Source organism: Cucumis sativus, chromosome 6 (assembly GCF_000004075.3).
Source record: "Cucumis sativus cultivar 9930 chromosome 6, Cucumber_9930_V3, whole genome shotgun sequence".
Lineage (NCBI taxonomy): Eukaryota > Viridiplantae > Streptophyta > Magnoliopsida > Cucurbitales > Cucurbitaceae > Cucumis > Cucumis sativus.
Window position 1 is genome coordinate 12,332,174 of NC_026660.2, and position 13,930 is coordinate 12,346,103.

The 13,930-nt window shown below is 32.5% G+C and overlaps 2 protein-coding genes across 3 annotated transcripts; one reads left to right on the forward strand and one right to left on the reverse strand.

Moving 5' to 3' along the window:
• The first annotated feature begins 2,512 nt into the window (after positions 1-2,512).
• Positions 2,513-7,732, forward strand: LOC101208715 (protein GRAVITROPIC IN THE LIGHT 1). Its single transcript, XM_004143092.3, has 4 exons — positions 2,513-2,669; positions 2,841-2,987; positions 5,637-6,373; positions 6,676-7,732. The coding sequence occupies exons 1-4, from the start codon at positions 2,623-2,625 to the stop codon at positions 7,440-7,442; spliced, it is 1,698 nt and encodes a 565-aa protein (XP_004143140.2). The 5' UTR covers positions 2,513-2,622; the 3' UTR covers positions 7,443-7,732.
• Positions 7,733-7,848: 116 nt separating this feature from the next.
• LOC101208960 (mitochondrial uncoupling protein 2) lies at positions 7,849-13,636 on the reverse strand. 2 transcript variants are annotated; one of them, XM_011658835.2, is made up of 10 exons: positions 13,417-13,636; positions 13,039-13,334; positions 12,661-12,879; positions 12,492-12,570; positions 11,725-11,858; positions 11,555-11,653; positions 11,345-11,449; positions 9,428-9,502; positions 8,778-8,864; positions 7,849-8,132 (listed from the first exon to the last, which is right to left on the reverse strand). In XM_011658835.2, exons 2-10 carry the CDS (start codon positions 13,117-13,119, stop codon positions 8,109-8,111), a joined length of 903 nt encoding a protein of 300 aa, XP_011657137.1. In that variant the 5' UTR covers positions 13,120-13,334; positions 13,417-13,636; the 3' UTR covers positions 7,849-8,108. The 2 variants fall into 2 exon arrangements, with proteins under 2 accessions (XP_011657137.1, XP_004143141.1); XM_004143093.3 differs by having other exon boundaries at positions 13,039-13,636.
• Between the last annotated feature and the right edge of the window lie 294 nt (positions 13,637-13,930).

Here is a 13,930-nt window from a genome sequence, read left to right on the forward strand (position 1 = left end):
AATATATATTAGTTTACTATTTGATATAAAGCTTAGTCTTGGTAGCATATCCAAAACTTCATGCACTAGCTAAAACGTCTGGCTACCTATTATATATTTTAATTTATATATCTTAGAGATTTTTAAATCATTGATATTATATGTTTAATAGATTTTCACTATATTAAATATATGTACAAATATTTTTTAAAAAAAGTTAAATGTTTGTCCAAGAAAACATAAAATTTTAAATATGTCTAATACCTATTATATTAGATACAAATTTAATTTAAAAGTTTGATTGATCTATCAAGTATTTTTCAAAGATTTATTCGGAACAAATTAAAAGATAGATAGACACTTAGAGCCTGTTTGGTAACGTTCTCTGTTTTTTATTTTCAGTTTTTTTGTTCCTTCTTTTTTAGAACAAGATATAGGAATGTGTTTGATAACTGTTTATGTTTCTTGTTTATTGAAAAAAGAAAAAGAAACAGAAAATGTATTTGATAACTATTTCTCGTTTCTTAATTTTCTTTGAAATTTATTTTTATTTTATTCACATTTAATTTAATTAAACATCAAACAAAAATATATGTCCTCTATTAAACATTAAAAAAAAAATACCAAACCTAGATATGAAGGTTTTCTTGTAATCTTATTGAGAATGAGATGAGGATTGAGATTTGAATAACAGAGTCGACAAGAGAAAGACGAAAATCCACGACAAAGAGGAAGACAAAAACTCATGGCTAAAACACATATCTGACAAAAACCCACAAATTCGACAAAAACCCACAAATTCGACAAAAACCCATAGCGAAAATACAATTCACGCAAAGAAGAAGCGAAAAATCCAGACTCATCAAAGAGGAAGGCGTCGTGTAGAGGAAGACGATAAGAGACGAAGAGGAAGACAACGAAGACATTGAGAGGAAAAGAAATAGAATGATTATTTGAAAAAGACGATGAATATATAAGAAGAAGAAAAAGGAAATCACCAGATAAAAATGAAAAAAAAAAAGAAATAGAAAAATAATTGAAAAGAAGGAAACAAAAACCAATAAAAAGAATTGAGAAAAAAACAAATATAAATAATTGAGAAATGAGGACGAGATGAATTACTTTTTTTTTTGTTCTCATTCCCAATAATTTCTTATAAAATGAGAAACATTTTTATTTTTTAGATCGAGAAAGAGGAAACATTACCAGACACTTCGGTTTCTTAAGAAATGAAAACAAAAACAAAAAACATAAAATAATAACGGTACTAAACAAGCCCTTATTAAATACAATCTTTAAATTGGAAACTATATTTAAATTTAACATTCACATTTTTAATGCATTATTTATAATTTTTAGATTAAGGAATATCAATTACAACTTTCTTTAAAAAGATAAACTTTTATTATTAACATGCACGTTCATATACATAAACCTTTCAATTTCTAAACTTTTAATTTTGTATTTAATAAGTTTACGAGGAGATTTAATAGTGTTGGATTGGTAAAGGAAATGTGAAATACTATGTTAAAAAATTTAATAATATATTAACTTATGAAATACTCTTACAAGTTTTGAAACTTAATTAAACAACATATAAGATAGATGCTCGTAAACTTTGGTATCAAATTGATATATACTTACCAAATGTTATGGGATTAAACTTAGCAATCGTTTTAATTATTTTAATAGTTACTATCTTTCCTCATATAAAAATTAATTATAACTATTATTTTGGATAAAGATACTATCTAATATTATGATAATTTTTTGGTACAATAAATATTATTTACATATCCTTTAAACATTATTTTAAAACTCTCTATTTGTTAGAGTATTTACTATTTTATACTTATTGTTATTTTGGTATAGGGTTTACTATTTTTTTCAAACCAAAACACATAATAGTATAATCCAAACAAAAATAATTTACACCCCAACACACAAATCATAATAACCCAAGACTATAATAACTCACTTCATATCCCAACTATTCAATTGGAATGCATGAATTCATCATGTGGTTATACGAACAACCCATTTTGAGGTCTTTAGTTTTTTTTAGTTGTCAAATGTTACCATAAACTTTAGAGAAGTATATTTATAAACTCTCTAATCTCTAGTGATGTCGTATTATATTATGAAAATATCTCACAGATGCTAGTTGAACTAAACTCAGTCATATACTTTTCTTTTTGTTACATTGTTCATTATTTATTATTTATTATCTATTATCCAACAAAAAAAATAGTTTAATAGTTTACGACTCAAATACAAATTATTATAACCTAAATTAAAATAGAAATAGTAAACATACTCGGTAATGGAAAGGATTGTAGGAGATGATGCGGAAGTAATTATTATTTTGATGTTATAAAGTTAGGTACACTCAAAATTGACACGAAGACCCCAAGTAATAATATGATATAAAAATTAAAAAGTAGATGGGGGAAAGGAAGAACCATCTCTCTGTTTTATGATTCCAACAGCTTTCGCACTTTCGCTTGTCTTTTTAGCAATAACTTATTTCATCGCTTCTCTCTCTATATATCATCTTCATTTTCTTCTTCTTCTTCTCCTTCACAATTCAATTTATAGTTCCACTGGCCGCGCCACTTTCCAGTTTCACAAACTGCTCCAATTATGTTCCCTAATCTCCTTCTCTGCTCTCATCGTCTCGATAATTCCAGGTAATTATATTTCTCTTCACTTTCTACGCTCAAATTTCATCTCAATTAAATCCGTCTCTGTTTCTTCCAATCAAACAGAACTAGGGCTTGTGTTTCGATCAGATTCTGAAGGTGATAGGAAATGACGTGGATTATAATGGCGATTGTATTAATGTGATCAATTAATTGCAGGAAAAAGAAGAGGAAGAATGGAGTAGTGAGGAAGAACAGTGAGTTTGAAGATGAACAATTGCAATCGCCTTTCTCGGTTCCTTTTCAGAGAGATCCATTGGAGAAACAATCCAGATTCTCTCTACGATCTGATTATTCTTGCTGCAGGTACTTCCTTACCTTTCGGCTTTCCTTCCCATTTTTCCCTCCCATTCATCTCTTTTAAATTCTTCTTTTCTTCTTTCTTGGAAAATTTTACTTCTTTTTTCTTTTATATATAAAAAAACATGTAAACAAATGTATGTTTTTTGTGATCAAATTTGCATAGAAGATTCAAACTACGGTTCAATTGTAAAATTGATATCTACCATTTAGAAAGAATTAGAATCATTCCTAAAGTTTATAACTAGAATTTAGTTTTATGGTTGGATAAATCTTCTTTAGTAAATAGCAGCTAAAAAAACACTTCTAGTACTTGAAAGTGAAAATTCACTCTCATGCCGTTGGTTTATGATGACTTGGCTCTTATGCTTTTAATTTTGTACTATGTAACAATTTTATTTTTGTACTTTCATATTTGAATTAATTTATTTCCTAGTGTAAAAAAGAATAATAAAAATTAGACGTAAATTTTTAGTATTTTATGATATTTTATATAAATATTAAATTCATAATTAGTTTGTTGATTTATTTGTGAAAAAAAAACTCATTAGATCTTAACACTACGTTGGAGACTAAATCATTACAAATTTTAAGGTGCAAGAACTAAATTGTTACTTAACAAAGTCGACGACTAAATTGTTACAAAATTGAAAGTACATGGACTAGTTCATTATAAACCAAATTTCAAGAACTATATTGTTACTTTTATAAAAGTTTATGACCATAAGTAATCTTTAATCTAAATAGTATTGCATATTTTATCTAATCACGTAGTCTTTTACGTGGTTGTATCAAATTAAAAGGACAATTTTAATGTTATCAAAATCTGAAAGGATCATATTTTTAATTTAGGGTCTTTTAATCGTGCACGCATATTTCATGTCAGTTGAACCGAGTTTCATTCGATAACATGTGAACCTGTGGTGCCTCAATGTATATTTGATTATCAAATAAAGTGTGTATCATTTGTCTAAAAAATTTGACATCCAAATTTTTCATCTTCATGTTCAGATGAAAAGTAACTAAATAAAAAGGAATCTCCTTCATGTTGAAATGAATAACTAACTAAAATAAATCAATTTAAATCTATAAACCTTGCTTTAAAAAATTAAGGTTTGAAAATGAAGGAATTAAAACTCCAAATTAACGTTCTCTTTTCTTTAAAGTTTTACCTATATAATTGAATCAATATAAATGTTTTGCTCAAAACATTTTTTTCCAGAGAGTACAAATTGAGAGTGAGAGATTTGAACGTCTTATCTTTATCTATTGCAGTTAAGTTAAACTTGCTATGCTACCTATTATCTTAACTTATTAATAATTTATAATTATATTCATTTAGTTCTATTTGAGGCCAATACCACTTCAATAACATTATTTTTAAATTATGTAGAAAAAAAATCATAAAATAAAAATTATTTTAAATGATAAAATTGTTGAAAATAGTTACAAATATAGCAAATATCACGTTCAATTTGTAGTAGACAACGACAAACAAACTATTATCTATTATTTTTCTTAAATAGACATGTATATAGTCTTACATAGACTCTAATACTTTGTTAAGTTTATCGATATTTTGGTTTATTTTGCTTAAATATGAAAACAACTCTTAAAAAGGTAAAAGGAAAAGAAAACTACATATACAGTTAGCCTTTGCAAAAAAAAGAAAAAAGAAAAAGAACACTAAAGTTCATATTTTGATTCGTAGTGAAATTTGGTGTAAAATTGTAATAAAATTTTATCGATAAATCTAGAACAACGCAAATGTAATTAGATTATTTTTTTATCGCATTTTATTTAAAACTATTAATTTTGTCAAATTCAGTGTTAATACTATAGTTACTTTTATATTTGAGGGTTATACTCAACCATAACCATAATCATAGTGGGGGATTAATTCAAATTATAACTTTTGTTTACAAATTTATAAGTAAACTTCATATGTAAGTATGAATGTAGAACATAAGTAAATACCTCTAAGAACAATTACACAATGCCTAAAGAATAAAAAGAGTTAAAAAAAAAATCTCTCATGTAACACCTATGTATCGAAATGACCAATTTGCTAATATTATCGTTGTACACCATGTCAGTCACGTATTTTCTCATCATATGATTATCTTAAGCATTAAAGTAAATTTATAAACATCGTGAAAATAATAACAAAACCGAAACAAAAACAATAAATTTTGAAAGAAACAAAAAGAGAAAAATAGACATTTAATTTGTTTTTGGCTAAATTGGATAGAGTTAGTGAAGTAGTATAAGAATTAAGATTGACCATAAATTAAAAAAGAAAAGTTAGAAAAAGTTAATATGTTTAATATGAGTTTATAATTTACTTTTCATATATTTTTATAAATTGAAAATGTTGATTGTTGATTTATTGATGAAAATTTAATATTATGGAGTGAATTACAAAAAAGAAAAAAAGAATCTAATACAAAGCAGAAATTAATAATAATGAATTAAGAAAAAGAAAGGTGTAAGTTGAAAGTGGACGGCCTCTTCCGGTCCTTTCCTTGTGGTGGTCTCTCTTTATTAATATATACTGTCAGAATTCTTTATTTTCCTTATCAGTGATTCAGTCATCACTTCCTTAAAACAGTGCTTCACTCTCTTAAACCTCATTTCTTCTTCATTCTCTCCCAGAGGCTCCACTTTGAAGGAGAAGAAGAAAGGGGAAATGGCCAGTAAGGTCTCCAATTTCTCCGATCTGATTCAACGAGTTACAGCTTCTTGTCTCCTTCATCCACTTGCCGCCGTCCGTCATGATTCCGCCGAGATCGCCTCCAAGAATCGCAATGTTCACGACGTAGGTTATGATTCCGACGACCTTGAGGAGGATGAGGAGGAGGTGGAGGAGGTCGTGGTGGCCGCCGAAGAAGCAGAGGACTGGTGTAGAGAAGGGATTAGGGCACGCCAAGTACCGAAGGGAGAGTTAGTCGGAGTGGAGAAACTGGTGGATATGGAGATTCTGATGAACGAAGTTTTCGAAGTTGTTTCGGCTATGAAAAAGGCGTATGTGAGCTTACAAGACGCGCATTGCCCTTGGGACCCGGAGAGGATGAGGGTAGCCGATGTGGCAGTTGTTGCGGAGTTGCGGAGGTTAGGGGTTTTAAGAGAGAGGTTTCGCCGGAGTTTGATTGTTCATGGCTCTGGACGGGGACGGAGGAGGAATGGCGTAGTTGGAATGCTGAAGGAAGTTGTTGCTCCCTACGAGGCAGCCATGGAGGAACTGAAGAAGGAGGTGAAAGCCAGAGATGTGGAGGTTGAGAATCTTAAGGAGAAGCTTAAGAACTCTATGACACTTGCTAAAGGCAGCAGCTATGGCGGCAAGAAAGGAAGATCTCAATCAAAGAGGAAGGTCAGCTGCAGTTTTGGTCAAGGTATGAGATAAGATAACCGCTCCAATTCTTCATGTCTAATCATAATCGTAAACATTATGAATCTCTATGTTTAGATTCTATGATCTACGACACCCCGCATTGCATAATCAGAATGATTTAACGTGCATTAAATGGTTTAGGTTTAAGGTTTTGAAGTGAATTACTTGATTTTGCTATACTGCTATAACAATTCAACAGGAAAGAACTTAGGAACGAACCCTATTCATAATTAATGGAGTTGAAGATAAACTTTTACCCTTTTTAGTCGATTGAATTGAATCTTTGAGACCAATTTATGGCAGTGGCGGCATCCCCTGTTCCTGAGCTGTTCGAGGCCACAATGAGCCAAGTCAAAGAAGCTTCAAAGGCCTTCACATCGCTCTTGCTTTCCCTTATGCGTTCTGCTCATTGGGACATTGCAGCTGCAGTCCGTTCCATAGAATCCGCCATAGCTGAGAGTGACAACACCTACCTTGATACTGTTGCTACTCCTCACCATGCCAAATTTGCCCTTGAATCCTACATTTCCCGCAAAATTTTCCATGGTTTCGATCACGAGACCTTCTACATGGATGGTAGCCTCTCCTCGCTGCTCAATCCCGAGCAGTTTCGGCGAGACTGTTTCACCCAATATCGTGACATGAAGGCCATGGACCCTGCTGAGCTTCTTGGAATCTTACCAACTTGCCATTTTGGAAAATTCTGCTCGAAGAAGTATCTTTCCATTGTTCATCCCAAAATGGAGGAATCCTTGTTTGGAGACTCGGAGCAACGTAGACAAATCTTGGCTGGTAACCACCCAAGGAGCCAATTCTATGCAGAGTTCTTGGGGCTGGCCAAGGCAGTCTGGCTACTTCATTTACTAGCTTTCTCACTTGACCCAGCTCCGAGTCAATTTGAGGCTAGTAGAGGAGCGGAATTCCATGTGCAGTATATGGAAAGCGTGGTGAAATTCTCGTGTGGACGGGCATCGACTTCTCTGATTGTGGGATTTCCAGTTAGTCCTGGGTTCAAATTGGGTAATGGTTCTGTCATCAAAGCCAGAGTTTTCTTAGTTTCCAAGAGTTGAGGTATTTTTGTGGCATTACTGTACTGCTTACCCAGAACTTACATCTCCATTTGTTTGCATCATAGTTTGGCCTAAAGAAAAAAAAAAGGATAATAATTGACATGAATGGTAGAACAATGATCATCATACTAAACAATCATCATTGCTCCACCTTTTTATTGAGCTGTAAGTTTTAATCCCTCTTTAATTATTTGTAATGTAGTAATTTAAAAGAATGACTTTACTTGGTCATTCATGTTTATAGAACTGTATGATTATGCTAAAGATTATGGGTGTACTATTTGTGACAATACATATGAAACAAGCTCTCTTCCCTTTAACATTTATGACATGTGTATGCAGTGAGTAACACCTACGAGAATGAAACATCTAACCATTAACTTATAAAATAGCATACTACTGGGTATGTGAGAGAAGATGGTTGATGGCATATTGCTAAAAGCATCCTTGGTACAAAAATAACCCCTAAAAGCATAGGGAAATTTAAATATAAGAAATCTGGAGTTTGGTTAAAACTCTATTGAATGATTAGAAGAATAAGTATATTACTATTATTACTAATTTATAATACATTGGATTGAATCGGAGAGAAACGTGGGGGCCATCATTGAAGGAGAAAAAAATCCATGGTGCGCCCCCAAAGAAGCAGTTTTCCACCAAAAGGTTTCATAGGCCAAAAAGCTTCCTTGCCTGCCATTGATCAAACAAATACATAAAAAGGACTGACAATGTTATAGCTCAGATTGTCTGTCATTCATGACTCATGAGTATAGTAGTCAACAAAAAAGCTGTGGAAAAATTGTTTACAAATTGAATGCAAAAAGGTTTGAATCTACTTTAGTCTTAGTATTTTTGTAATTGGTTCACTTTTATCTTTATATTTTAAAAATATATTTGAAAAACAATTTTGAAGAGTATATAAATAAAATGAACGTTTAAAAAGTAATTATAAAGATATAATTGTCCAGGAATCCAAATATATGTATGTATATGTATATGTGGTAGGACTAGCACATGTTTTTAAGAATCTGTCAAAAATTTGAAACCATTACCCTACTAAACTCGAGCTGCTTTTGTCCAAAAATAAGGGCTTTTAGCATATAGGGAAGCTAAAAAGGTAAGCATATTCTTATCATCTAAAAAAAAGGGAATTGAAGTCAAAGGAATCATTTAAATATATGATGCTCGGTCTAGAATATATATGTTTAATGCTTCGCCCATTTCCTTCATAAATTCTACGGAAAGCTAAAGATTTTTTTTTTCTTTTTTTGCATTCTAAGGAATATTTTTTTGGGTATGCAGTAACAAGAACAACTAATAATTTGAAAATCTTACTTGCTCAAGAGTCAGAAACATGACTACATTCCAAGATCCAAGCCGACCAAAATTTGGAAGAAATCCTTTATAGAAGGCAAAAGGCCCCTGTAGAATTCCCAGCAAAATTTAAAAAGATAATATTGTGGCCATGACTTCATAGTTAGTTTACTTTATCTAGTTATTTCACCTTTGTGCTATATGATTTCAAAAGCCATTTGAATTTTATCTGGAACAAAAGTTAATAATATGCAGTCTAGCATGGTTCCTCAAAATTTTAAGATTCAGCGTAGTGTTGTTAAGCCGGAAGTTACTTAGGGGCCATTTGGGGTCAAGATTGTGCAAAACTAGAATGACTACCTCTAATTACAGTAAATACTATTTAAAAATTCTCAATTAGCTACGGGAAATACTATTTTAAGACTCTCAATTTGCTACAGTATTTATTATTTGACATTCATCATTTTATTTTATTTGCTACAACATTTACTATTTTCTTATCAAACTAAAATAATATACACCACAAACACAAACAACTATAACTCAATAATAATAACCTAAGAATATAAAAACTCACTCCTAATCTCAAACATCCCGTCAATAGACGTTTTGAAATCTAGATAGTATGAAACTAGAACAAGCACCATTGACACAGAAAGATATAGGCATACCTCATTCTTTAAGGTTTTAACGAAACAATCGATGGTATTTTTGTAGGTTGGATCTCCCATCATTCTTGATTTGACCTGGAAAGTAAAAACCATAGCGTCAAAGCCAAGGTTGACAGACTACTTAAATAGTTAAATTACAATAACACTGTAGAAACTTCATTAAGATCTACTAGCATCCATTCACAACCACTTTCATCTGAATGCATAAATAGCAAGATGAAAAGACAAAATACAGAAGCTAGTAGAAATAGTGTAATTAAAAATGGTTTAAATTGCCAACTAATTAAATAGCTTAATATACTCATCACATAACTAATCCTAACAGTTGAAAGATATGAAAGCAGCAGAATCCGGGAAAAATGGAACATATATTGACTAAGAAAAACAGCCATTATGACTCATCATTTGCTTGGTTACTTCACAAGATGCTAGGTATTAGAAAGGACTATTTCAAAGCCTAGGAAAACAATTGAGCTTTAGGCAGTAAACTAATTTTTTCATGTCTCCACGGTATGTGGCTGTCTTATAGTAGTATCACAAAAGGTTCCAATTCCATAATAACATTCAGTAAAAAAACCGAAAGAAAGAAAGGATGCTTTAATATATATATACACACAAAGCAGCAGTAGCAAGTACTCTACACCCGACTCTTGTTAGTTATTAGACATGTATTGTACACTTGTTAGTGTAATAGATGTGTTAGACACTAGCTGTAAAAAGTCAAAATAGAACAAACATTTGGTAGACTTAAACATGCATCAAATACTTGTTACTTATACTAAGTAGACACAAATATGACAAAAATAATAAAATTACATAGCAAAATGCATCAAACCAATTTTTTTACATATGAAGTATAGACTCAGTGATTTAAATAAGTTTTTGTTTACAAATGGATATGTAGCTTTTAAATTTTATGGTTAAATAAATGCATCTTTTCCGTGTCCGTGCTTCTTAGATTATACAACAAATTAAATAGATTGTCAATCTAAGACGCACCGACACTTCTCATATGACGAAGTATCCGTGTCGGACACGTCTCTATCACGCCAGCTGGCATGTCCAATTTTTTTTTTTTTTTATTTACTTTCAAACACGGTCAAAGTACGGTCAAGACATAGTTATGAAACGTTGGATTAAAAAAAAACAAATATTAGCTTTCTTATTTTATGTTCACGCAAGCTGAAGCGGCAACCTTCACCTCTTCGAATCCTATTCCTTTGCAGTTTACAAATTCCTGTTCCTTTGCCGTTTAGGAATTCTTAACTCTTATGTTTGCTGACTACCGTAAGGGACCATGTAATATGTTTATGTAATTATATGCATGAAATATATTTAATTCTTTCAAGTAAAAGATTGATGTGTCTCCGACGTGTCGTGTCGTGTCCTACTTCTTAACAAAATGGTGTGTCGCGTGTTGGTATTTGTACTTCCTAGTTGTACAAGAGCAGAATCAATATCTTCTCAATCCACCTTTCAAAGAAAAAGGCCATTTTTGTGGTTAGTTGGGGTGTTGCGATTTCGTGGGACATTTGGGGCTAGAGGAGCAACATAATTTTTAGAGCAAGAGAGCTTGAAACTCATCCTTGGTTAAATTTCATGTTTCTCTTTGTGCTTCAATTTCGAAGCAGTTTTGTAACTACACAATTGGTCACATTTTGCTTAATTGGACCCCTTTCATAAATTGAGGGTCATTTTCATGCGTCTCCTTTTCCCTTGTACCTTTCATTTTTAGCCTCGATGAAAGTTGTTTTATCAAAAAAAAAAATCAATATGGCTTGATGAAAGGTCATTACTACTCATCATTAGAAACAATTGTGATTCAAATCGACTAGACTCTGCAGAGAAACATGAAAACATTTAAATAGATAAATGTAGGACCAATATTAGGCATCAAAATGAAGACATAATGCCTACCACGTCAACTGGGGAACCAATGCAAACCGCAAAGAAACCTGCACCTAGACCAGCTAGGAGGTGAGTAAAAACATTGTCCAGGAATCCTGGAATTTTCAAAATCATCTGCGTGAGTATAAAGTAAAATATTACTAGGATTCAAATAACCCAACTGTAATTGCAATGACTTATAAAACCATAATACAGATTCAAGAGACAACATACGCATACCTGCTTCACTTGGTCATAACTTGCTAGTTCTGCGGCATTAATAATAGCATTCCTTGCTATGTTTGGACCAATGCCTGTCCACAAAGCTATCAATCCTTCCTGCATTTAAAAATATTTCAGTAAACTACCTAACTAAAGGATATCAGATACAGTACAAAAAAATGAATAACCTGTCTTATAATGGTAAAATATGCATCTAAAGTGCCTGAATAACGTCTAGGTACCCCAGCTGGCAACTTTCCTTCAGCTTGAAGGCGAACCTTGACAAGATCAGTTGGATTTGCCACAGAAATTGCTAAGGCACCTGCCAAAATAAGGAATCACATCATCCTCAGAAGATTTGACCAGAAAAATTGATGCAAGTGTTGACTACATTAGAGGCCAAATCCATGATCAAACAAGGGAAGTCCATCCCTTAGAAGAGAGAAAACTCTCCAAGAACCCATTGTTCTATATTCCAATGAGATTTCAAAAGCTTCCAATCACAATTCTAAAGTGACTATTTATAGTCGTACAATGAAATATAAAAATAACTAATTAAACACTAATTAATCTAAATTATCAACTACACAAATATTAACTAATATATACTAATTATCCAACAATTCTACTCATCAAATATTCATTCCGAAAGATAGAAAAACAACAATGAAAACAGCAATAATGCAAGGGTTGTTTGGAGAGTTGAAATGTAATTAGAATTACTCCGAATTAGAATAGTATTCTAAAGCGAAAATAATTGAATACAAAATGAAGATGAGATCGTGAAGTGGGAAAACAGTGAAAAGGAGTCTTGTGTTACAAATCGGGCTCAAAAATCCAAATATGGGTTTTGGATTACATTACATTAAAAACTCTTCCCAACGTGGCCAGCAAACATCCTCTTACAAACTACTCTTTCACAACGAAACAGGTTTAGGATGAAAAATCTACCTACCAGTAAACAAAGCAGCAAGTATCTTCTGATGAAGAGGTATATCTCCAACAAAATTATTGCCGACCAAATATAGTTTAACCTGTCTAGTGTATAATCATAGTTAGTATACCATATAAAGAGCAGAAAATAGTCATTTATATCCATCAATTTGCAAAAACCCTGCACTCACAGGATCATATAGCCCAATCCTTAGGCCTCCATAAATACACTGACGATGTAATCCTGCAATAACTCCCTTCCAAAGAGCTGGTAAACCTTCTTCCCTAGCGATGGTGGTAATAGTTCCCAGTAATCCCCTATATTTCGATTGGCCTGCCCCATCTGCAGCAGCAGCTCTCTTCTGCAGCTGAAGCCTTACTTTTGCAACGTCTAAAGGGATAGTACATAGCTGCACGATTACAAACAACAAACTAAAACACAATAACAACAAAACGACCAAACTGAGCCCCAAGAATCAGATCAGCGTAATTCAAATAACTTCTGAAGTAAATCAATATATAACAAACCAAAGAGGTTGATTCATACAGTTATGCAAATTGTAATTTACCTCGGCAATGCAAGCGGCGAAAGCACTACATAGAAATATCTGAAAGAATGAGAAATCTGTCTGGGACTGAGGATCTGCCATTTTAGGAGGGAGAAACAGAGGAAGAGAATGGGAATTGTAAAAGGCAAGGTGAAAGACCAATGCTCAGATGGAGTAGAACAGTGAAATTAGGGTTGGAATTAAATAATGGAAGTCGAAACGTAATGGAGAAGCAAAGGAACGTCGATGAAACCGGGTGAGATGGCCACCATTGACGGCCTTTCAAATCCAAATCTTATCTCTTTTCTCAGCGGTAGCTGTACTATCAAGTATTCTCTAGGTATTAAATCCAGTAAGTCAAATTGGTAATGGAAAAGATGAAGATGAAATGGACATTACCACCGTCGGCGATGAGCTCCGGAAAGGGAAGGCCCGCCACCAGCAGCTTCCTCCGACGGCGAGAGGAGGTTTGAGCTACGTGTCCGATGTAAGAGAATTACATCACATGGTCCTCGTACTTGAAAATTCGCAATACAGTGGATGACGCTTCCTAATTCGTATGGAGGGGACGCACGAACAACAAAACGGACAACAATCAATTCATCAAAGTACTTTTTGGATTATTATCTCCACGTTCAAATTTATGTATTTCTTTTCTTTTTTCCATAAATAAATATTTATTTGAATATTTTGATCTTGTTTTATAAAAAAAAGTAAACCAACTAATTTCAATATTTATAATTAGCTACAATTTAAAGTAGTAGCATCTAGATATAACACACACATTAATTAGTCCTAAAAATGTCACCCATGTAATCAACGGCCGTCAACCGAGCCCACAGTGGAGATCATTCTTAGCTCAGAATATATGGGCCTTACATGGTACTGGATCGAACCGAAAACGAATTATGTG